Consider the following 24,091-nt stretch of genomic DNA (forward strand, 5'->3'; position numbering starts at 1 on the left):
TTATTTTCCTTTTTGAGACAGGGTCTGGCTCTGTTGCCCAGGCTGGAGCACAGTGGTGCAATCATGGCTCACTGCAGCCCCAAACTCCTAGGCTCAAGTGATCCTCCCACCTCAGCCTCCTCCAGTAGCTGGGACTACAGGTGCATGCTACAGTGCTCTGCTAATTTTTGTATTTTTTTGTGGAGATGGGGTTTCACCATGTTGCCCAGGCTCACATAACTATTTAAAGGCTACATGTAGGGGATTGTAATCTTCTGTAGTAAGCCTGGTCCCTTGAATTGCCCATGCAGGTGTGAGTCCCTGCAGTGCTTCAGGGTGCCTGGATGAGACAGCCCACTGGGCTAGAGCTGCGTGAAATGCTTACAGGTGTGCACTTGTTTTCTTGGACCAGTTTTCAGCTACAACACAGATTCCCGCCAGACGTGTGCCAACAACAGACACCAGTGCTCGGTGCATGCAGAGTGCAGGGACTACGCCACGGGCTTCTGCTGCAGCTGTGTCGCTGGCTATACAGGCAATGGCAGGCAATGTGTTGCAGAAGGTAATTTGCTTTTCTATGTTCATTTCATGCGGGAGAAGGCGGAGCGGAGTTTTTGTTTTGGTGCTCGTTTTCCATGTTGCCTTTACCCACATCTCCGGAGGTGTGTAGTGTTAGGGCAGCCATACGTGGTCTCTCTTTCCTCATTTTCTCACATATTCTCTACAGGCATCCCCCAGGAAGGCCCACTTTTCAAATATGGCAAAGTCTTTCTTTCCTGTGCTATTTCTCCATCTCAGGGGACAGCCACTGGGAGCCCATCTTCACAACTGCCTGGCGCGTGGCCACAAAGGCCGTGGTGTTAAAATTATGCAGCCTGGACAAAGAATTGTTTATACCCCTCACTTTCCTCCATTTCTTTGAAACCTCTTTCATGTCTTTTTCTCTTAGAGTCTCTCTAATTTTATGTGGTGTTGCTCACAGAACCATCTTTGTTTTTTCTTGAGACACAGTCTCACTCTGTCACCCAGGCTGGAGTGCAGTGGCGCAACCTTGGCTCACGGCAGCCCTTCATCTCCTGGGTTCAAGTGATTCTCCTGCCTCAGCCTCCTGAGTAGCTGGAATTACAGGTGTGCACCACCACACCCAGCTAATTTTTGTATTTTTTGTAGAGACGGGGTTTCTCCATGTTGGCTAGACTGGTCTCGAACTCTTGACCTCAAATGATCTGCCTGCCTCGGCCTTCCAAAATGTTGGGATTACAGGTGTGAGCCACTGCGCCAGGCCAGACCTATCTTAATGGTTGTTAAGCCCCAGCAGGGCCACAGAAGGCTGGCTTAGACCAAAGTCTATGGCAGGTAAAGTTTATTCCATCATCCTCTCCCTCCTGTCCCTTTCCTGGTGCTCCCGAAGTCATAGCGTGGTTATGATTGAGCATCAGAGATGCACCATGGTTAATGCTGGGGTGCCAATCCCATTGTGTGGCCAAATGGATTCGGCTACGGGCCAATGTCCGTTCTAAACTCTGCCCTCAAAAGGATCAACTGGTTTGGATGCTTGCAGATGGTCACGAGAATCCTTTCTGTGCAAATCTGGGGATCCTGGTAACATTCACTCAGTGCACCATCTGGGAGGCCGGAATTGGTTTTAATTCCAGAATTAACACAAAAACGGCAAAAACCCCACCATGTTAAACGCTCATCCCTTCAGATGCCGTCTTAGTCACTTTTCTGATGCTTCTAATAGAATACCTGAAACTGAGTAATTTATAAAGAAAAAGAATTTATTTCTTACAGTGATGGAGGCTGAGAAGTCCAAGATCAGGGAGCCACATTTGGTGATGGCCTTGTTTCTGGTGGGGCTCTCTGCAGAGGTGGCACAGGGAACTGAGCATCCTAGCTCAGGTCTCTCTTCCTCTTCCTATAAAGCCATCAGTCCCATTCCCGTGATAACCCATTCATCCATTAATCCACGACTGGATTAATTCATTCTTCAGGGCAGAGCCCTCATGACCCAATCAGCTCTGAAAGGCCCCATTTCTAAATGCTATCACATTGGGGATTAAGTTTCAGTATGAGTTTTGGAGGGGACATTTAAGCCGTAGAGATGCCAGCAAATTATCTCATTTGTCAGGGGTCATTTTCCTTGTGTGTTTAATGTGGAACTTCAATTGCTTTGCAAAATTTGACTAAGTAAAACTCAGCTGGAAGAATGGTTTCTGTTCTTCAGACCCCCTGCCTGCCATAGTTACAGTTAAATTCGTTATCATTTTAAGTTGCTAAAAACAAAAAATCATTTCCTTCTGTGTCCCCATTAGATAAAGTGAGGTTTTAAAAAAATACTACCTTCAGTGATGAAAGAAAATTGAGTATGCTTTACTTATTAATTTTAGGGGATGTTTTTAACTTCTAAACTGTTTTTGATTTTCTTCTAAATCCCATCACCCCAGGGGTGGTGTGCCTTTGCTTCTTTGTTTCAGGCTTGGCTTTTGTACCTTCCCCACCCCAGGAGAAGCTTCCAAAATCCACAATAAGAGCTTATTCTTAAAGAGCAACCCCTTAGCCTTTTCTACCCCAAATATCAGAGCTTGAAATGCTGAACAGTTTGTGTTTGGCAGCAAGCTCAGATATGACAAACTGTTCAGCCACATATTTTGACATTATATACACACTCTGAAATAGATTTGTGGTTTAAATATTTGTTGGATTCCTGCTACTTAAAAAAAAGAAGTTTCTAGCTCAAAGTTTGGTGGAAAAAAATTTGTTTGGTTTCTTAACTTGGCTTTCTCGCTTGTTTTCCTAATTGTTCTTGGGATGCCTTTTTGCGCTGTTGGCCAGCTAACTTCACAGCATTCCCCAGTGTAATGAGACAACATGTGTGCAGGATGACTCTGTTGGATATGCCCTGGCTGATCAGAGAACCTGTTGAGCCGTTTGGGCATATGGAACCCAACGAAAGGTCATCGGAACGCAGCTGATCCCCAGGTGCCAGCCCCTGCCTAGGGATATTTAACAACATTCACTGAGAACTTACTACATAAAGAAAACCCTGCCGACCACCTGTGAGGGGCTGGGAGTGAAAATCCTGACCCTATGATGGTCATAATCTAGGAACAGAAATAAGATATGTACAATCAATAACTGAAAGCAGTACCACATCAAACCTGAACAATGCAACGTAACTTCCGTTTTCCCTCTTCCTTCAGTTTTTGTTTGAGATATAATTCACGTACCTTTTTACAGTATACAATTTGGTGGGTTTTAATATGTTCACAAAGTTGTCCAACTATTATCTCTAATTCTAGAACATTTTCATCACCCCCAAAAGAAACACTGTATCCATTAGCAGTCACTTTTGATTTCTCAAAATCCCCCCAGCCCTTGCCAAGCCCTCGCCTACTTTCTGTCTTTATAGGTGTTCCTATTTCGGATGTTTCATACACATAGAATCGTACAATATGTGACCTTTTGTGTCTGACTTCTTCCCCTTAGCATGATGATTTCAAGATTCATGCATGTTTTAGCCTGTATCAGTATTTTATGCCTTTTTCTTTTCCTTATCTTTTTCGAGATGGAGTTTCGCTCTTATTGCCCAGGGTGGAGTGCAATGGTAAAATCTCAGCTCACAGTAACCTCTGCCTCCTGGGTTCAAGCAATTCTCCTGCTTCAGCCTCCCGAGTAGCTGGGATTATAGGTGCCCACCACCATGCCTAGATAATTTTTTGTATTTTTAGTAGAGACGGGGTTTCACCATGATGGCCAGGCTGGTCTTAAACTCCTGACCTCAGGTGATCCGCCTGCCTCAGCCTCCCAAAGTGGGATTACAGGCATGAGCCACCGTGCCCAGCCTCCTTTTACTCTCAAATGTGATAAATTCTATGGTCCCCCTAGTTCTAGATCACCCCTGATATTGTTCTTCTTCTGAAATTCTATTTTTTTGTTCCTGCAGTTCCTCAATGGCTGTCCATGGAGCCACCTTTTGTGCTATCCATTTTCAGTCACAGGAGGAGAGGCAGGGGCATTGGAATTTTGAAGGCTCACAGCATACTGTTGTGGATAGTCTCAGGAAGAACAACTACTTTTGCTTACCCAAAGCCATTTACCCCAGTGCTATTTTGTTTCTTTGCTTTCTTCATCAATAGGTACAGGTCCTACATATTACTCGTGTTTGAAAGGCTGGCTTGGAAGTGATCTCTATATTCTTTCTTTGTTTTCTTGCTCAGGTTCTCCCCAGCGAGTCAATGGCAAGGTGAAAGGAAGGATCTTTGTGGGGAGCAGCCAGATCCCCATTGTCTTTGAGAACACTGACCTCCACTCTTACGTAGTAATGAACCACGGGCGGTCCTACACGGCCATCAGCACCATTCCCGAGACCGTTGGATATTCTCTGCTTCCGCTGGCCCCAGTTGGAGGCATCATTGGATGGATGTTTGCAGTGGAGCAGGATGGATTCAAGAATGGGTTCAGCATCACCGGTAATTTATATCCCACATTAAACTTAATGGGACCCACAGTAGTGCCTAGGGGGAGGCCTGGGAATGGATGGAAGGAGAACTCCAAGTCTGCAGACAACTTAGAAGCATGTTGTTGCTCCTTTTTGTCTGTAGACAGGGCATCCTGTAGTTCTGTCCTGGAAATAAAATGATGAGGTAAAATGAACATGTAATATTATCATTAATATATAGCAATTGAGACTGCCTAGAATTGGCTTTTGATTGAGGAGCAATTTAATGGTGGAGATTTAGGCGTTTCTGGCAGAACAAGTAATATCAGCTTGTAGAACCGCACAACCAAAACTGCAGGGCTCACAGTTTGCCTCATTCTATCAGCCTGCCTCTGAATTCCAAAGCAACATGAAACTGTTCTCAAGCCTGCCTCTGAATTCCAAACCAACCTGGAACTGATCTTCGATATTTCCTAGGATCTGCTCAGAGAGAAGGAACCTGCCATTTCCAGCTAGTTACTTAAGCCGCATAAACATAATCCTAAGAAGTCTTAGGAAGCCCAAATATCCTTGGAGTTTTCTAGAGACTGCGCCCTACTGAGGAAGTTCAGTCTTTATTGGACGCGTGGGCAGATGGCTTGAGGGATGTTTCCTTGGTGTGGTGGCCTTCTCCTTGCTCTGCCAAGTCCAGCCCAATCTTTGCGTGCTGGAGACCCATTCCTGGGAACAGCTGGGTTGGAGGAGTCTGTGTCCTTCATCACTGGTCACTTCCAGGACCTGGAGCTTGTTGTGCCTGGGCACAGGTACCCAGCCACTGCCTCCGACGCCCTGGACCTGCCTTCTCCCTGACTGCCTGAGCCAAACTGGAGCCTTAGCCAAGGCTTTATTAGAGGAAACGCTGCTGGGAGCAGGGTCCCCATCCAGGCTGCATGCTGGTAACCCTCCAAAAGTTATGGCATAGAAATACATAAAGTGTGGCCGTCTTAAGAAAGGAGAGGCTGTGTATTAGAAAAGGAGCAAGGCTGGGTGCGGTGGCTCATGCCTGTAATCCCAGGACTTTGGGAGGCCAAGGCACGTGGATCACAAGGTCAGGAGATTGAGATCATTCGGGCTAACACAGTGAAACCCCATCTCTATGAAAAATACAAAAAAATTAGCCAGGTGTGGTGGCAGGCACCTGTAGTCCTAGCTATTCAAGAGGCTGAGGCAGGAGAATCGCTTGAACCCAGGAGGCAGAGTTTGCAGAGACCCGAAATCATGCCACTGCACTCCAGCCTGGGCAACAGAGCGAGACTCTGTATTTAAAAAAAAAAAAAAAAGAAAGAAAGAAAGAAAGAAAGAAAGAAAAGGATTGAACCTGCTCAAAAGATTTGCTACTTTTTGGCCTAATGTTTTTTCTCCCTAATCCACAGGCATATATATTCTGAGTGTTATAACCATATTGATGCCCTCATGCAAACCAGATGCCCTTTTCTTTGCAAATATAATTGAGCTGCAGCCAAACTCACAGACCCCACTCTTTCCCTGCACAGCTTTTCACACTGTTTTTTTTTAATATGAGTTAATTTATATTGGTGCTATTTTGTAATATACATGGACTTCAGCTGGGCTGAGGAAGAGGGAGTCTTTGCAAATTCCCAACAACAGCAAATCTCTTGACTACAATGATCCTTCTGAATTTCTCCTGGTCCTGTGTTATCAGTGAGATATTTGCCTGGGACTTGTTTAACTATAAAGCTGAGGTTGTCAAACTTTTTCGGCAAAGGGCCAGATAGTAAATATTTTAAGTTATGCCTAATTATTTTAGGCCATATGGTCTCTGTTGCAACAGCTCAACTCTGTCACTGTGGAGTGAAAAGCAGCCACAGACAGTATATAAATGAATGAGCATGGCTGTGTTCCAATACAACTTTTTGAATGGGCACTGAAATTTAAATTTTATATAATTTTCACATACCATGAAATACTATTCTTCTTTTGATTTTTTTTAACCATTAAAAAATGTAAAGACCTTTCTTTACATTTGTAGAAAATGTAGAAAAATAGGCAGCTGGCAAGATTTAGCCCTGAGGCCATAGTTTGTCAACCCCTGCTGTCATGGGGCAGGTCATTGTGGAAAAGGGAGAAGTACTTTTCCTGCCTGTCTGGGGCTGCCGCCTTGCACAGACCAAGAGGAGTTCCCAAGCCGTCACGGTAGCAGGTGATCCTAGGATGGTTTCTGGTACTGGGAATGGTTTGCGCCCTGAGCAACTCACCCATCCGACCAGGAATTAGCTATTTCAATATTCATCACTGTAACTGGCATTATGGAGCAATTGACAATTTGCAGAACATAGATTGTATCCTTTACAACATAGATTGTATCCTTTCTTTTAATCATCAGGAAATGGAGGCTCACAGCAGTTAAGTAGCTTACTCAGATTCACCCAGACAGAGCCTAGCACAGCTGGGAGTCAAACCCCTGTCCTCCACTATTTCCAGCACAACCCTTGAGCCAACCCAACAGATGCTGGGCTGTGGCTGGGAAGCCTCTTCTCTCCTCTGTGCGTGGCTCAGTTGGGCCACAGGGATGTCTGAGTTCTGTCTTCAGCGTCACCAGCTCTATGTTCTACCTGCCAAACCAAAGCACCTGCAGACGGTTCGCACCAACCCCACTCCACACTGTGAGCCTGGGGCGGGCAGAAGGGCGCACTCCCCAGTCATCAAAGTGACAGTCTCATCTTGTTTTTCAGGGGGTGAGTTCACTCGCCAGGCTGAGGTGACCTTCGTAGGGCACCCGGGCAAGCTGGTCATTAAGCAGCGGTTCAGCGGCATCGATGAGCATGGGCACCTGACCATCGACACGGAGCTGGAGGGCCACGTGCCGCAGATTCCGTTCGGCTCCTCCGTGCACATTGAGCCCTACACGGAGCTGTACCACTACTCCACCTCAGGTGAGCCCCAGCCGTGTCCCAGGGCCAGCCCCGGACCGGCCACCAGCCTCGTGCTCTTGACCCACCACGGCAGCCGTGAGCTGGGGCTGTCTCTGGGATCTTGAGAGGGAAATACACTGGGCCTTACAGTCACCTTCCCCCCAATTATAGATGTAGGACGCACTCCTTGTAGAGAATTTTGTGCAAAAAAGACAATATGCATAAGTTAGAATTATAAAACCTGGACATAATTATTATGACATTTAAGTGTATTTCCTTTCAGCCTTTTCTCCAGCATCTATCTATTTACATGTATATCAAATATCCCAACACATAATTTCAAGCTAAAGTAATTTTATTATACATCTATATGTACTTTTTTTTTTTTGAGACAGGTTTCCAGCCCAGGCTGGAGTTCAGTGGCGCAACCTCAGGGCACTACAACCTCTGCCTCCTGGGCTCGAGCAATCCTCCTGCCTCAGCTTCCTGAGTAGCTGGGCCTACAGGTGCATGCCACCATGCCTGGCTAACTTTTGCATTTTTAGCAGAGATGGGCTTTCACTGTGTTGGCCGGGCTGGCCTGGAACTCCTGACCTCAAGTGATCCACCTGCCTCGGCCTCCCTAAGTGCTGGGATTACAGGCATGTGCCACTGCGCCCAGCCACATCTATATGTACTTTTAAAAACTACATTTATTCTCCATTTGGTGCCTGGTTTTAAATAATTTCAAACTTACATGAAAACTGAAAATAACCCAAAAAATGTTCACATACTATTTATCTAGCTTCACCAATTGTTAACATTTTGCCACATTTACTTTACCTTTCTTTCTTTTCTTTTTTCTCTCTCTCTCCTTTCTTTCTCTCTCTCTGTATATATATATATGTGTGTGTGTGTGTGTATATATGTTTACTGACCATTTGAGAATAAGCTGTATGTATTATGATAGATCATTCTTTAAACACTTCATTTGTTTTTCCTAAGAACAAGGACATTCTTTTAGAAGGCCACAGTACAGTTATCAAAATTGAGAAATTTAACATGGATACACAGTGATATGTATAGTTTTTTTGTTGCTGTTTGTTTGTTTGTATTGAGACAAGCTTTCACCCTGTCACCCAAGCTGGAGTGCAGCCTCAACCTCCTGGGCTCAAGCGATCCTCCCACCTCAGCCTCCTAAGTAGCTAGGACTACAGGCACACCACCACGCCTGGCTAATTTTTAAATTTTTTGTACAGATGAGGTTTCGCCATGTTACCCAGGCTTATAGTTTTTATTTAAATAAAATTGCAATCATACCACGCTGTTGTATCTTCGCCTTTTCAGTTAATGTCACATCATGAATGTTTGATAGTCTCATTAAGCAGTCTTTGAAACACTTTTTAAGGAATCTGTATGATTCTACTGGATGGCTGTTAATTCAAACCATTCTTCTACTTTCTAAAGCTTGGGTTGCTTCCATTTTCCCCTCTTATTATGAGTTGAAATGATCATCTTAATCATAAATCTTGGCCACATTGATTCTTTCTAAGACTCAATTCCTAGAAATAGAAGTGCTGAGTCAAACAACAGGAGTTTTTAATTTTTTTATTTTATTTTATTTTTGAGACAGTGTCTTGCTCACATAGAGACCCACTGAATATTCATGAATGTGAACTCCTACGGGGGTCATTGAATCCCAGGTTAAGAACACCTTTGTTTTTTGTTTTGTTTTGTTTTGGTTTTGGTTGCTGTTGTTTTGAGACAGGGTCTTGCTCTGTCACCCAGGTTGTGGTGCAGTGGTGTGATCTCAGCTCACTGCAACCTCCGCTTCCCAGGTTCAAGTGATTCTCCTGCCTCCGCCTCTGAAATAGCTGGGATTATAGGAGCCCACCACCAGGCATGGCTAACTTTTTGTATTTTTAGTAGAGACAGGGTTTCTCCATGTTGCCCAGGCTGGTCTGAAACTGCTGACCTCCAGTGATCCTCTCGCCTCGGCCTCCCAAAGTGCTGTGATTACAGGCATGAGCCATAGTGCCTGGCCACCTTTTTAAAGGCTCTCATTAAATTGCTGTTCAGAAAGGTTGAAGCAATTACTGGAGTTTTGTGGTTTGGTTGAGTTCTCCGGGGGAGCTGGGAGACAGTGGAGAAGAGGAGGAATGAGCAACAGGACCACAGTCGCAACCGGCTTGCAGCTGAATGGCCTTTCTGGCGTGTGGGAGCTGGATAGGAGGCAGCTTACACTGATCTTTTATTTATCCTCTGGCTTTTATCCTTCTATTATGGAGAAAACTGCAGCAGAGCACAAAAATATAAAGAGTCTTTTATGCTTCTTTTTTTTAAAAAAAACAGGAAGTTGAGGGTTTTGTCATATGGGCCATAGCAGGCCCTCTTCTGAGTGGGGAAGACTGTCTCTCCTCTCCTCTGTTCAGGCTTGCTCACTGTGCTTTAGTAATTTTTCCAAACCTGGCTACTGAAACTCATTTAATATCTCATTTTTTTGGTATTGCAGAACGGCTTGGTCTAGAGCAGTATGTAGAAATCACCATTTATTGGCCAGACGTGGTACCTCACACCTGTAATCCCAGCACTTTGGAAGGCCAAGGCAGGCAGACCACTTGAGGTCAGGAGTTCAAGACCAGCCTGGCCAACACGGTGGAACCGCGTCTCTACTTAAAATACAAAAAAATGAGCTAAGCGTGATAGCACATGCCTGTACTCCCAGCTACTCAGGAGGCTGAGGTGGGAGAATCGCTTGAACCCAGGGAGCAGAGGTTGCAGTGAGCCATGATTGTGCCATTGCACTCCAGCCTGGGTGACAAGGCAAGATTCTGTGTCAAAAAATAAAATAAAATAAAATAAGAAAAAGAAATCACCATTTATTGAATCATAATTGAGATAGCCTATCTAAAGCAGTTAGCACGTCGTGACAGAGTAAATGCTCAGTAAATGGTAGCTTATCTTATTAACACTATTAGTCTGCTTGATTCCAGAAATTTTACATACATTACCTGGTCTGATCCTCACCTTGACCTATTTTGTATTAGAAATTGAGATCAGGCCGGGCGTGGTGGCTCAAGCCTGTAATCCCAGCACTTTGGGAGGCCGAGACAGGCGGATCATGAGGTCAGGAGTTCGAGACCATCCTGGCTAACCTGGTGAAACCCCGTCTCTACTAAAAAATACAAAAAACTAGCCGGGTGAGGTAGCGGGCGCCTGTAGTCCCAGCTGCTCAGGAGGCTGAGGCAGGAGAATGGCATAAACCGGGAGGCGGAGCTTGCAGTGAGCCGAGATCCGGCCACTGCACTCCAGCCCGGGCGACAGAGCGAGACTCCGTCTCAAAAAAAAAAAAAAAAAAAAAAAAAGAAATTGAGACCAAAGATGTTGAGTCACCAGCCAGTGGCCACACAGCTTGTGAGTGGTACTAAGTGTGAATTCAGGGGCATCTCTTTCCAGGTGTGTGTCCTCTCCACCTGACCTTCATCTCTAGTTCTGGGAGTTTTCAAAACTTACTGAGAACCAATTGATGAGAAAAGCAACAAATATACATAATATGAATGATGCCAGTGATCATTTGGGAAATCCAGGTATTTCATAGACTCAGACCGAGTACAAACAAATGGTCTTATTTAAGCTGTTCTGTCTGATCTGTCGTCTGGTAGCCTTATGGGCAGGGAATGCCATTGGTGCTTTCAAAGCCCTTGATTCAGCTTCTTGCATCCTTAACCATCTTCCCTTTGTCTTCCTGCCTTGTCCCCTCCCTCCTTCCCACTCTGCAGTGATCACTTCCTCCTCCACCCGGGAGTACACAGTGACCGAGCCGGAGCGAGAGGGGGCAGCTCCTTCCCGCGTCTACACTTACCAGTGGCGCCAGACAATCACCTTCCAGGAATGCGTCCACGATGACTCCCGCCCAGCCCTGCCCAGCACCCAGCAGCTCTCGGTGGACAGCGTGTTCGTCCTGTACAACCAGGAGGAGAGGATCCTGCGCTATGCTCTCAGCAACTCCATTGGGCCTGTGAGGGGTAAGGGGACACAGCTCATGCTGGGCACAGGTGCTCATGCATTTTTTAAAACCCCACTCTTTGACATTATTTTTGGTCTCTTACTTGCAGTCTATAGAAGAAAATTATGCTAAAATATTTTCTGGCAGGAAAAAAAAATGTCTTGTTATTTGTGATTCTTCGAAAAGCTGCCTGTCTGTTCTTCCAACCAAAGGCCTATTCATGATCCTATTTAGAGTAAAGTGCAGAATGCTAACCTGTTGAGGTGCCTTACAGAGTGGACCCTCTTAAGGCTACTGCTGGCATTGGCAGGGCTTTTAAAACCCTTTAATATTCAACCTTGAAAGAAATTGTAGGCCAGGTGCAGTGGCTCACGCCTGTCTTCCCAGCACTTTGGGAGGCTGAGGTGGGTGGATCACTTGAGGTCAGGAGTTCGAGACCAGCCTGGCCAACATGGTGAAACCCCATATCTACTAAAAATACAAAAATTAGCCAGGCATGGTGGCACGTGCCTGTAATCCCAGCTACTTGGGAGGCTGAGGCAGGAGAATCGCTTGAACCCGGAGGCAGAGGTTGCAGTCAGCTGAGATTGCGCCACTGCACTCCAGCCTGGGCAATGGAGTGAGACTGTGGCTCAAAAAAAAAAAAAAAAAGAAAAAGAAAAAAAGAAATTGTAGGGCCAGGTGCAATAGCAAAAAGAAATTGTAGGGCCGAGCGTGGTGGCTCACGCTTGTAATCCCAGCACTTTGGGAGGCCAAGCTGGATGGATCACCTGAGGCCAGGACTTTGAGACCAGCCTGGCCAACATGGAGAAACCCTATCTCTACTAAAAATACAAAATTTAGCCGGGCGTGGTGGTGTGTGGCTGTAATCCCAGCTACTCGGGGAGGCTGAGGCGGGAAAATCGCTTGAACCTGGGAGGCGAAGGTTGCAGTGAACCAAGATCACACCACTGCACTCCAGCCTGGGCAACAGAGCGGGGCTGTCTCAAAAAAAAAAAAAAAAAAAAAGCAACTGAATTGTGTGGTTAGTGCCCGAGGAAATTAAATAAAATTAGGGAGGGAGCCTAAAACAAACGCTTGCCCTGTGACTGCACACCCCTGGCGCTGTGGTCCGGTCTCTGGGCGTTTCCGGCTTGCGCGGTGGTCCGGTCCGTGGGCGTTCCCGGCTGGCGCCGTGGTCCGGTCTCTGCGCGTTTCCGGCTGGCACCCAGGTCCGGTCTCTGGGCCTTCCCGGCTGGCGCCGTGGTCCGGTCTCTGGGCCTTCCCGGGTGGCGCCGTGGTCCGGTCTGTGGGCGTTCCCGGGTGGCGCCGTGGTCCGGTCTGTGGGCGTTCCCGGGTGGCGCCGTGGTCCGGTCTGTGGGCGTTCCCGGCTGGCGCCGTGGTCCGGTCTCTGCGCGTTCCCGGCTGGGGCCTTGGTCCGGTCTCTGCGCGTTCCCGGCTGGCGCTGTGGTCAGGTCTCTGCCCGTTCCCGGCTGTCGGGAAGGAGCTGAGGTTTAGTGAGCTTTTGTGACATACCGGTGTCAGACTTCACATTTGTCCATATCTTTAAGCCTCGGGGGTCCCGTATAATTGGGTCTGGTCTGGGCCTTAAAATCTTTCCTTTTTTTCAGTTGTCTTTGATTCTTCCTCTATATCCAAATCATTTCTCCAGCTAATTAATTCGTCCTCGCTTTAACTTTATGAAGCAGAAAGAAGGTAGGCGTTCTCCCTCCTGTAGCACCTGTGGCTCCAGGCATCAGGAGTCGGTGCATTTTTGGTGAAGGACCAGATAGTAGATATTTTAGGTTTTGCTGGCTATACAGCCTCTATCACGACATGTCAGCTCTGCCATGGTAGCACAAATGCAGCCATAGACCACACATTAACAAATGGACGTGGCTGGTTCCTAATAAAACTTTATTTACAAAAACGGGGGGCGGGGGCCATGCTGGTCCTGCCCCAGGGCAACACAGGAATTGGCTGGTGTCCCATTCCACTCTGCTCTTCTGTGATCACCTTCTTGCTCCCCAGTTGTGGTTGACTTTCTGTGGAAGAAGGAAACCTGCAAGAGCTCCTGAAGACTCACTTGGTTCCAATGTCTCTGCCCTCACAGAAGGCTCCCCTGATGCTCTTCAGAATCCCTGCTACATCGGCACTCATGGGTGTGACACCAACGCGGCCTGTCGCCCTGGTCCCAGGACACAGTTCACCTGCGAGTGCTCCATCGGATTCCGAGGAGACGGGCGGACCTGCTACGGTACAGCCTTTGATTCTGACTTGTTGGGGCTGGGAAATCAGGCGAGGAGGAGGCATCCAGATTCAGTAAGCCAGAGAACTGGGTGCAGCAAGGAAGCACGGATGAGATAAATACTGGTGGATATGCCAGGCCTGAATCATTTATGCTTCACATTCACTGTTCTCGTGGGTAGACTCAGGAGTACTGGCCCATTCTTTCATCTGATCTAAGCAGCAGAGTAGAATTCCTAAGGCCACACTCCACTCCATCTTTTTTTTTTGAGACCGAGTCTCGCTCTGCTGCCCAGGCTGTTGTGCGGTGGCGCGATCTCGCGATCTCGGCTCACTGCAAGCTCCACCTTCCGGGTTCACGCCATTCTCCTGCCTCAGCCTCCCGAGTAGCTGGGACTACAGGCGCCTGCCACCACGCCTGGCTAATTTTTTTGTATTTTTAGTAGAGAAGGGATTTCATTGTGTTAGCCGGGATGGTCTCGATCTCCTGACCTCGTGATCCGCCAGCCTCGGCCTCCCAAAGTGCTGGGATTACAGGCGTGAGCCACCGCACCCAGCACTCCACTCCATCTTAAGAATGCACAGTTTTAAAGGAAGTTGTAAGTCAGCTGTTAATGATAACATCAGTAATATAACGATAGCTATAATTTACCCAGGCGCTGTTTGAACTAAGTGCTTCACAAACATCATCTCATTTAATTCTTCAACAACTCTAATGAAATTGATTTTTTGTTCCTTTATTTAAAAAAAAAATTGTTTGATTGTGGTAAAATATACGTAACATAAAATATACCATTTTAACACTTTTTAAGTGTACAGTTCAGTAGCATTACATGCATTCGTTTTATTGTGTAACCATCACCACTGTCCATGTCCAGAACTCTCCATCTTGCAAAACGAACTCTGTACCCATTAAACAACAACTCGCATTTCCCCCTTCCTTTAGTCCTTGGCAATCACCATTCTACTTCCTGTCTCTATACATTTGATTATTCTAACGATTGCATATGTGGAATCATATTGTATTTGTTCTTCTGTGACTGGCTTATTTCACATAGCATAATGTCTTCAAGCCTCACCTATGTTGTCACATGTGTCAGAATTTTTTTCCTTTTTAAGATTAGATAATATTCCATTGCATGTACGTGTTACGTTTTGTTTAGCCATCCATCAGTGGGCGCATGGGTTGCTTCCGCCTTCCGGCTATTGCAAATAATGTTGTTATGAACGTGGGTGTGCAAATGTCTGTTGAAGTTCCTGCTTTCCGTTCTTTTGGGTATACATTCAAAAGTGGGATTGCTGAATCATGTGGTAATTCTATCTTTAATTTTTTTTTTTTTGAGATGGAGTCTTGCTCTGTCGCTCAGGCTGGAGTGCAGTGGTGTGATCTTGGCTCACTGCAGCCTCTGCCTCCCAGGCTCAAGTGATTCTCCTGCCTCAGCCTCCCGCGTAGCTGGGACTACAAGTGCTCGCCACCATGCCTGGCTAATTTTTGTATTTTTAGTAGATTCGGGGTTTCACCATGTTGGCCAGGCTGGTCTCGAACTCCTGACCTCAAGTGATCCGCCCTCCTCAGCCTCCCAAAGTGCTGGGATTACAGGCGTGAGCTGCCATGCCTAGCCTTTCCATCTTTAATTTTTTGAGGAACCACCACAACGTTTTCCATAGTGGCTGCAACATTTTATGTTCCCACCTACAGTGCACAAGTGTTTCCATTTCTCCATCTCCTTGAAAACGCTTGTTTTCTGTGCTTTTTAAAATAGGAGGCCAGGCGCAGTGGCTCATGCCTGTAATCCCAGCACTTTGGGTGGCCGAGGCGTATGGATCATGAGGTCAGGAGTTCAAGACCAGCCTGGCCAAGATGGTGAAACCCCGTCTCTACTAAAATGCAAAAATTAGCCAGGCGTGGTAGCGAGTGTCTGCAGTCCCAGCTACTTGGGAGGCTGAGGCAGGAGAATTGCTTGAGCCCGGGAGGCAGAGATTTCAGTGAGCGGAGATCACACCACTGCACTGCAGCCTGGGTGATAGTGAGACTCCGTCTCCAGAAAAAAAAAAAAAAATAGGGGCCATCCTAATGGGTGTGAGTTTCATTCTATTTATTTATTTATTTATTTATTTTATTTTTTTTTTATTGTTTTTGAGACAGGGTCTCACTCTGTTGCCCAGGCTGAAGTGCAGTGGCACGATCTTGGCTCACTCCAGCCTCAACGTCCTGGGCTCAGGTGATCCTCCCACCTCAGTCTCCTGAATAGCTGGGACTACAGGTGTGCCACCACGCCTGGCTAATTTTGTATTTTTTGTAGAGATGGGGTTTCTCCATGTTGCCCAGGCTGGTCTCAAACTCCTGGGTTCAAGTGATCCACTTGCCTTGGCCTCCCAACACTCTTTTCTTATAGACGAGAAAACTGAGGCTCATTAAAGTGAGCTGTGACAAATAGTATTTGAACACAAGTCTCTGACTCAAGCATCTGTATTACTCCATCTTCTAGTTGCAGTTATTTTATTATTTATAACTTAAGTTCAAATACTTTCATGTAGGCAGCTTGATATTTGTTTGTTACTAAATTTTAATCTACTGCCAAGGGGAAGTCAGTCCACTACCAAGGGCAAGAATGCCAAGTGCTTCAAGCAGTGCTATTTAAGCCTGCAATTAGTGACAGGGCTCACTAATGAGCATAAGGAACGCTAGAAGGAAGCTTCCCTAGTGGGATGAATAGTGTGTTCACATATGGTTGGCCAGAAAAATGAACAGTTCCCTCTACCCCTGCTTGACCGAGGTATAAGAATCTGGCAAACCCAGCAGTCTCAGAATTTGGGAATCATGCCTGAGGTCTGGAATCCAGCAGCTGCAGCTAATGGCAGATTTGGTGTGCTGATGTAACATGAAGGTTAGAAGATCCTGCTGTCAGGGCCTTGCGGTGTTTGCTTCATAGTGAACCTACCATGCAAGGTGCCTGTCAGGATGTCTGAAATACTGGAGGTCAGGAACTTGTGCGCATAGTACAGGCTGTATGTTTGGCCAGCTTGCTGATAGCTTCGTAAGTGGTAGAATTCAGTCTGAGACTCACCTTCCTGGTAATGTATCGCTAGGGAGGGGACATAGTGCCTACTCACCTACAATCGTCAGTTTCCCAGTATATCCTGCAAAGAGCCTGACAGCCTTGAATGGCTAAATTGGCTCTGGCCAGTTCAAAGCAGCATGATGCCGTGGTGTGTGTGTGTGTGTGTGTGTGTGTGTGTGTGTGTGTGTGTGAGAACAGGGGCCCTCCCAGGCTGCGAAGACGGTCAGTGTGCGGGGGTGGGGCTCCTTCACCGATCCACGCCTCCTCGTTACACAGCCATGCTTCAACTTCGTAAGCCTCCTGGATAGTAAAGTGTGGAAGTAACCCGGTCTGCCAATGTTGAACTGTGACCTCCTGGCTAATTCTGCCCTTGGTGCCTGAGCTTGCCACAGTGGGAATGCTTCACTTCAGAAGGCACAACCAGCCATCCCTTATGTAGTCTGCACCATCCTAGAAAATCCTCTAATATCCTTGTCCAGGAAGACAGGTGGTTGCATGTAGACTTGCTTTTGTCCCGTGGTGAGTGTTCGTTCTGACTTATTACCTCCGTGGAATGCGAGCGTATTCCCAGTCAGGACACTTATTGTTCTGGGTCACTAGAACATGCCTTGAAGTGTTAATGCATCGAGACATGAGGCTTAAAATAGGAAATTGCATTAAGCAGATCACTTCATGTGTTATTTTGACCTGGGAAGTGCGTTAGAGGAGAATGAGGATGAGCCTTTGTGATTCGGTGTGCAGCGCTGACATAATGGTATATGACACCCCAAACAAGGGTGGTTTTGGTGAGACGTCGCACAGTGAACCTCCACAGTAATTTGGAGACGATTTCACAGAGCTCTGTGATTCTCTCTGGTCCATGGCAGGATGGCTCCCACTGTTTCTCAATTTAGAGCCTGTAGAGATAGTTTTGGCTCATCTCTCATTGAGTAATCGTTGAGTATGTAGAAGGCATTTAGCAAATTGGCAATGAGACTCTTCTCCTGTAAGAGCCTGGCCTTTGTGAAAGGGAAAAATTGGAGAAACTTACAGTTGTTGAAAATATGTGAAAAGTAGCCACTCTGAAAAAAGTCAAAAAGGAGGCAGCAATGACAAGAAGGATCCAGGATTTTCCTATTGAGTTAGAAAGTTATCCTGTGAAAGGAAATCTCTTTCCAGAGAAGAGGTTGACCAGATGCTAAATAATAGGAATCATCATTTTCCAGCAGATACTGTGGTATGTTATGAGAGACAGTTGACACTTTACAATTTCCACTGAAGAAAGGGTTAAGGACCTGGCTTCAATTTATAGAAAAGAAGATTTTTTTTTTTTTTTTGAGACAGAGTCTTGCTCTGTCACCCAGGCAGGAGTGCAATGATGCAATCTCGGCTCACTGCAACTTCCACCCGCTGGGTTCAAGCGATTCTCCTGCCTCAGCCTCCCAGGTAGCTGGGATTACAGGCACATGCCACCACGCCCGGCTAATGTTTGTATTTTTAGTGGAGATGGGGTTTCACCATGTTGATCAGGCTGGTCTCGAACTCCTGACCTCAGGTGGTCCGTCTGCTTCAGCCTCCCAGAGTGATGGGATTACAGGTATGAGCCACCTCGCCTGGCCCTAGAAGAGAAGATTTAAATTAGGAAGAATTTCCAAACTACGAAGACCATGAACTAATTTCCAAACTACGAAGACCATGAGCTGGGAAATTGAATTGCTAGGGTCTTGTCCCTTAAGAAAGGGTGTTATCTAGTCCAGCATGTGTGTGTAAGCCTGCATGGAGGAGGAGGCTGTGTTAGGGAACCATCGCCTCCATCATCTCAGCAGCCCTGAGGTCTTATTTGTTGATAGCTTTTCAGGTAGGGCGAGAGAGAAGAGCCTGGTCAACATAGAAGCCTTTTTCAAAACACAGCTTCCCCTTGCATAAATGTTCCCAGTCAGGAACAGAGCTTGAAGAGGATCCCCTGTGATTTTGCTCTGTCTTCTTGATTGAAAACTGCTGCTCTGTGCTCTCGTGCTTTGGCAATAGAGTCTAAGTCACTGAGCCCTGCAATGTGTACAGTGTTTCCAGACATCTGTGCTGGGAGTGTCCTCTGAGAGTTGCAGCACAGAGGCAGTGGACACAGGAAGCCCCTTTTTTCTCCCATGTTGGAGCGGCAGCTGATGGATGGAGCTGTGAAGTCCACACGTGCTGGGTGCACTCCTCCCCCACGGCCATCCCCAGCTTCAGCTTGCGTAAGAGCCTGCTTTGGGAGGGGCTTTGTTCCAGAACCTTCTGGCTGTGCCTGGTTCAGTACTGAGACCTTGTGTCTTAAACACGTCACAGAACACACACGTATCAGTATAATCTCTAAAAGTTGAGTAGCATTTGGTTTGGTTATTTGCCTGGGTACAGGACAAACTATGGGGCTGATGTGGCAAGAATGCTTGTCTTGTGCAATGTTGACCAATAGGCCAGCAGGACATTTCTCTCACCAACAAAGGCCTGGCTAGACTGGCCATTGAAGGTGGACATAGGAGGCTTTGACTCCCATGTGTCAAAGATTCACATGAAAGCATTGGGGAAGAGATTTATGAGTGGTGGAAGAGTTGTGTGGTCTCAGCCATTATGAGAAACATGTCTTATTTGTTTTAGGTCTAAAACATGTCTAAATTTGTTTTAGACTAAGAGCTGTGGCTCATGCCTGTAATCCCAGCACTTTGGGAGGCCCTCCTCATGCACATCTCAGGGTTTTAGAAATGCCAGAAGTAGCTGTCTACACTCTGAGTATGAGGTTGACAGGTTGACGTGGGAAGAACCTTGTGTAACTGTTCATTTCAGCCCCCATCAGTGGCCACGTAACCAGGGGGATGACAGGTTAGCTCAGTTTCTTGCCTGGGCTAACCAGCCTTACATGAGTGGTAGCCACAGCCTGGCACCCAAAGCCTGGCGGCCATCTGAGGGCCGTGTTCCCAGAGTCAGCTGAATTCATCACCATGGCTGGGGTGTTGGATGAATCCCTGGTTAGTATAATCATAGCTGGCTGTCTGGAGCATTGCTGGGGCCTCCATCTATTTTCTGTAATCTGCAGAAGATAAGTAGTATTATACTTATATAACCCTCAAGATAAGTAGTATTATACTTATTTACCAAAGGGGGAACTGAGGCTGAGTAGTTGGATAACTTGCCCAAGACCACACAAGTTAGTAGCTAAAGGAAGCAGGATTTGAACCTAGCTAGGTCCAACTCCAAAGCCTATGTTTGTTTACTCCATGTTACCCCATGATGGTGGCTGTGGTATTGTCATAGAAAAGGACATCACTCTCCTAGTTCATTTATAGTCTTATGAGTGAATGACTTCCCTTTTAGTCCATTAAGCCCTAGATAATATTCAAAAATTCACAATTAAGCTGTAAATTGTTCAACTTTCCTTTGTAACAGTAATGGAGAAAGTAATATTTTTGAATAACAGCATATTTAAATATACTCTCAAGTTTAGGACTTAAATATAGGACTTGAAATTGTCAAGTTTAGGACTTGAGAATATATTTAATATTCAGAGACTCTCAGTATTCAGAGTCCAGAGATGTGTCTCTGTGTCCTTGTAACACGTATTTGGCAATCTAATGGGAGAGACTCATGTTCAGGGGTCCCAAGCTCAGCAGTTAACTCCAGGAGAGGTGGGGGAAGCACACGTTTCTTTGGGAGAAGGGTGTGGGGATCACTCTCTCCAGTTATGCACAAAAATTGTATTTAACACTACTTTTGGTATATAGAAAATTTGTTTTAGGCTGGGGCAGCGGCTCACACCTGTAATCCCAGCACTTTGGGAGGCCGAGCCGGGTGGATCACGAGGTCAGGAGTTTGAGACCAGCCTGGCCAACATGTTGAAACCTCGTCTCTACTAAAAATACAAAAATTGGCCAGGCGTGGTGGTGCGCACATGTAATCCCAGCTACGGGGGAGGCTGAGGCAGGAGAATCACTTGAACCCTGGAGGCAGAGGTCGCAGTGAACTGAGATCGCACCATTGCATTCCAGCACTGGGCGACAGAGCAAGACTCCTTCTCGGGAAAAAAAAAAAAAAAGAAAAATTTGTTTTAAAATTGATCTATTGTTAGGTGAAAATGCTATTTTATTATAGTCAGTAATGTTTGAAGAGGTTTAAAAAAAGCCTGCATTAAAAAAAAATTTGCTGCAGATATTGATGAATGTTCAGAACAACCCTCAGTGTGTGGGAGCCACGCAGTCTGCAATAATCACCCAGGAACCTTCCGCTGTGAGTGTGTGGAGGGCTACCAGTTTTCAGATGAGGGAACGTGTGTGGGTAAGTTCTCCAGGTAACTTCTCAAAACATTATTCACATGGTGTGCATTAGCTCTTGTGCAAAAGGTCTGGTTCCAGGTAAAAATGAGTCTGGTCAAGTTGGAAGGAGCTGGGAAGGGTAATTTACAAAGATGAATCAGCTTAGCCCCTGCCCTCCAACTATCTGAAGAGTCACAAGTACAGTGAGTAAGCAACGTTATTGCCTACACTAGTAATACCATCGCCTCTCCTGTTGCCAGCTTTTGCATTACATTTGCCTCTTATAAACTTCTTTTAATCATTTTTATTATGCTTTTAATAACTATAAAGCTATTAGACATGTTTCTTCCAGTAATCAGTAGCCTTGGAATTCATATTGAGGAACCACCTTATAGGTACTTTTGTATCATTACCTATCTTAGATTGAATTCTACCTGAGTTACATCTGAAATTCCAATTGGGGTCATTCTATTTATGGATTTTAATTTTACCAACCGCGAGCAGCAGCATAATTTCTTAGCCTTATTGAAGTAAGTTGCAGCTGTTAATTAGGCTAATTATGCTCTTGCTGAATGATGATTTTGGTGGTGATGAGGATGGGCCAGCCACAAACAGCCAGATTGTTTAAATTCTTTATCTTTTTCCTCTTGGTGCACTTTGACCTGGTCATTCAAGATTCTTGAACGACCAAGGCCAGCATGTTCCCAGGTCTGGAGGGTGACATGTCAAACGGGCATCTGAACTCAACATGTCTCCCCAATTTAAAACAGATTCCTCCTGTACCATGTCAGCAAACCATCTTCTTGCCTTTCCCTCACTGTTCACCAAACCCTAGAATATTTTCTTTTTGCTCTGTCTCAAAGCTTGGGTAAGGCTGCCAAGGTCCTGGGGTGAGGTGGTGTCTTGAGGGTGGGAGGGAACAGGCAGTTCTCATATTTTGAGTGTGACCCAAACATCTGTGAGCTCAGGGAGGCCAGTCCCCTCTGCACAGTTGAGATTTTCACTCTGCTAAAGTTACTGCTGCTTGTTTTTTTTTTCCTCAGTAAAGAACATCAGTTTCTGTGTATTTGGCATGATTTCTTTCTCTGCTGCTTGAGGCTAAGGAGATTCAAAAGTTTAGTTTTAATGACCATACCGTTTACATTACACTTCAGCTCAAGCTTGGGCAGTGGATACTTTATCCCCTGGGTGATGATGTGCACAGTAACTGAGATCTATCCTGGGACACCTGTGTGGAGCATGGTGACCTAGGTTTCTGGATCTAGTCATTCCTGATGTCCACACTCACTGAAGGGGCAGGGTGGGGTGCAAGACAGGTGCTGGGCAAATGTCTGCTTCAGACATTTACTTCTGAGGAAGGCACCCTCTCTGGGGCTCAGTTCCTCGTCTGTAAAATGAGGTGATTAGACCGGATCATTGGTTTCCTGTGACCCATGGAGCTCTTGGAGGTGCCTCCAGAGCTGTCAAGGAGGACACAGGCCAGCTGCGGGCAGGCTCTCATCCTCTCCCCTGATCTCTAGCCTCCTTTTTTTTTTTTTTTTTTGAGATAGAGTTTTGCTCTTGTCACCCAGGCTGGAGTGCAATGGCGCGATCTTTGCTCACTGCAACCTCTGACTCCAGGGTTCAAGCAATTCTCCTGCCTCAGCCTCCTGAGTAGCTGGAATTACAGGCATGCACCACCACGCCCAGCTAATTTTGTATTTTTAGTAGAGACGGGGTTTCACCATGTTGGCCAGGCTGGTCTCGAACTCCTGACCTCAGGTGATCTGCCTGCCTCAGCCTCCCAATGTGCTGGGATTACAGGTGTAAGTCACCACGCCCGGCCTATATATTTGAGGGAGAACATCTTCACCCCTTTTAATTGGCTCCTTTGAGACTCACTGTGCAGAGAGAAGGCTCACTGTAGAACCAAGTCTGCCTACATGCATTCAAAGAAATAACTCTGGCTTGTGACTGAGTAATTGAGTGGTCATTCTATCTCTCTTAGAATTCCTTGTTAAAACAGTGTTGTAGGTTGGAAGCCAGCACTGGGAAGGTTACCCTGCAGGTCAGAAAGGAGCAAGGTGAAGAAATAGACAGGGCAAGGTGTGCTCTGCCAACTGTGAGGGGCTGGCGGCTCAGGCAGGGTTGTGGGCTGGCCAAGGGGAGTTATCTTTTCATGAGGATTGGTATCCATTATCGGGGAAGGGATGTTTGTGGACTTCCATCTTTGGCATTTTCTGTAAACTCATGACTCTCTTTGCCCCCGGGTACCAACTTTGTGGTTAATTGAAATGTGCAAAACATGTTTTTGTGAAGGAAAGATGGGCCTCAGCTTGCCTGTAAGTCACCTTGATGTGAAGACGCAGACACCCCTCTGAATGGACATAGCCCTGTGACACTGGGCTGGCATATGGAGTGTGGTGAACTTGAGGTTCTACTTCACCTGCCCTGGGCATCTTGGTGCAGGGCACGATGGCATGCATCAGCTCTTCTCTTGAGGCAAGAACAGGGCCAGGCTTAGGCAAAAAGCTGCAGCAGTTAACTTCCAGTATGCCAAGCACAGAGAGGCCCGTAGATGGGACTGTGATTCTCTTAAGAGTCCTGATGATAGAACTCATGGAAGGAGGGCTGAGGAGTAGATGAGTGTCACAGAGGCTAGGTGACAATGCCCCATCTTGTGCTGCTACCTCAAGGTGGAAGGCAAGGGTTGAGGTCTACAGAGTGATTTTTAACAGCTGGTTCAGTTACTCTGGGGTTCCTAAGGCACCATTGCATTTTGCTTCTGATTTTCTAAAAGCATTCAGAGCCAGGACAAAGCCCCATCCTCCCAATGTCAGAACACACATCTTTCCCTCCCAGCAGGTCTTGGGTAGCTGGATTATCCCAGATGAAGGAGGACTCATGTTTCTCCTCCATGAGTCTTCCTAAGATTGATTTCAGTTTGTCCTGCCTTAAGTGCAGACAGACAGAGAAAGAGAGAGAGAGAGAGAGAGAGGGAGAGAAAGAGAGAGAGAGAGAGAGTTGGGAGTGGGGGGAAGAACATAAACCCCTGAGAATTACACAATTTGTCTAAGGCCGTGTGGTTGACCCGTGGTACCTGATATATACCAAGGCTGCCTACTCCAAAGGCTCACAGTCTTCTAACCATAACCATACCCATCTCCTTGGCTTGGAAACATTTATTTGTCCTTCCTTGGTGGCAAGTGGGTGACTGACTTGGGCATTTGTAGTGAATGTTCCAC

General features: G+C 46.3%; 1 protein-coding gene and 1 long non-coding RNA gene across 3 annotated transcripts in view; one reads left to right on the forward strand and one right to left on the reverse strand.

Moving 5' to 3' along the window:
- The window catches only part of LOC105474781 (nidogen 1), a 94,703-nt gene that overhangs the window by 30,989 nt on the left and 39,623 nt on the right, over positions 1-24,091 (forward strand). Inside the window, exons 5-10 of the mRNA XM_024790614.2 lie at positions 392-541; positions 4,200-4,451; positions 7,153-7,353; positions 11,091-11,336; positions 13,410-13,553; positions 20,764-20,889. Of these exons, the coding sequence (XP_024646382.2) occupies positions 392-541; positions 4,200-4,451; positions 7,153-7,353; positions 11,091-11,336; positions 13,410-13,553; positions 20,764-20,889 (1,119 nt within the window). The remainder of the gene's footprint in view (positions 1-391; positions 542-4,199; positions 4,452-7,152; positions 7,354-11,090; positions 11,337-13,409; positions 13,554-20,763; positions 20,890-24,091) is intronic.
- LOC139357340 (uncharacterized) lies at positions 4,421-12,751 on the reverse strand. 2 transcript variants are annotated; one of them, XR_011610334.1, is made up of 3 exons: positions 12,414-12,751; positions 11,174-11,327; positions 4,421-4,606 (listed from the first exon to the last, which is right to left on the reverse strand). It is a non-coding gene; the product is annotated as an uncharacterized lncRNA (long non-coding RNA). The 2 variants fall into 2 exon arrangements; XR_011610335.1 differs by lacking the exons at positions 4,421-4,606; positions 12,414-12,751 and adding exons at positions 9,465-9,603; positions 11,573-11,727.

This window comes from Macaca nemestrina, chromosome 1, assembly GCF_043159975.1.
Source record: "Macaca nemestrina isolate mMacNem1 chromosome 1, mMacNem.hap1, whole genome shotgun sequence".
NCBI classification, from domain to species: Eukaryota; Metazoa; Chordata; class Mammalia; order Primates; family Cercopithecidae; genus Macaca; species Macaca nemestrina.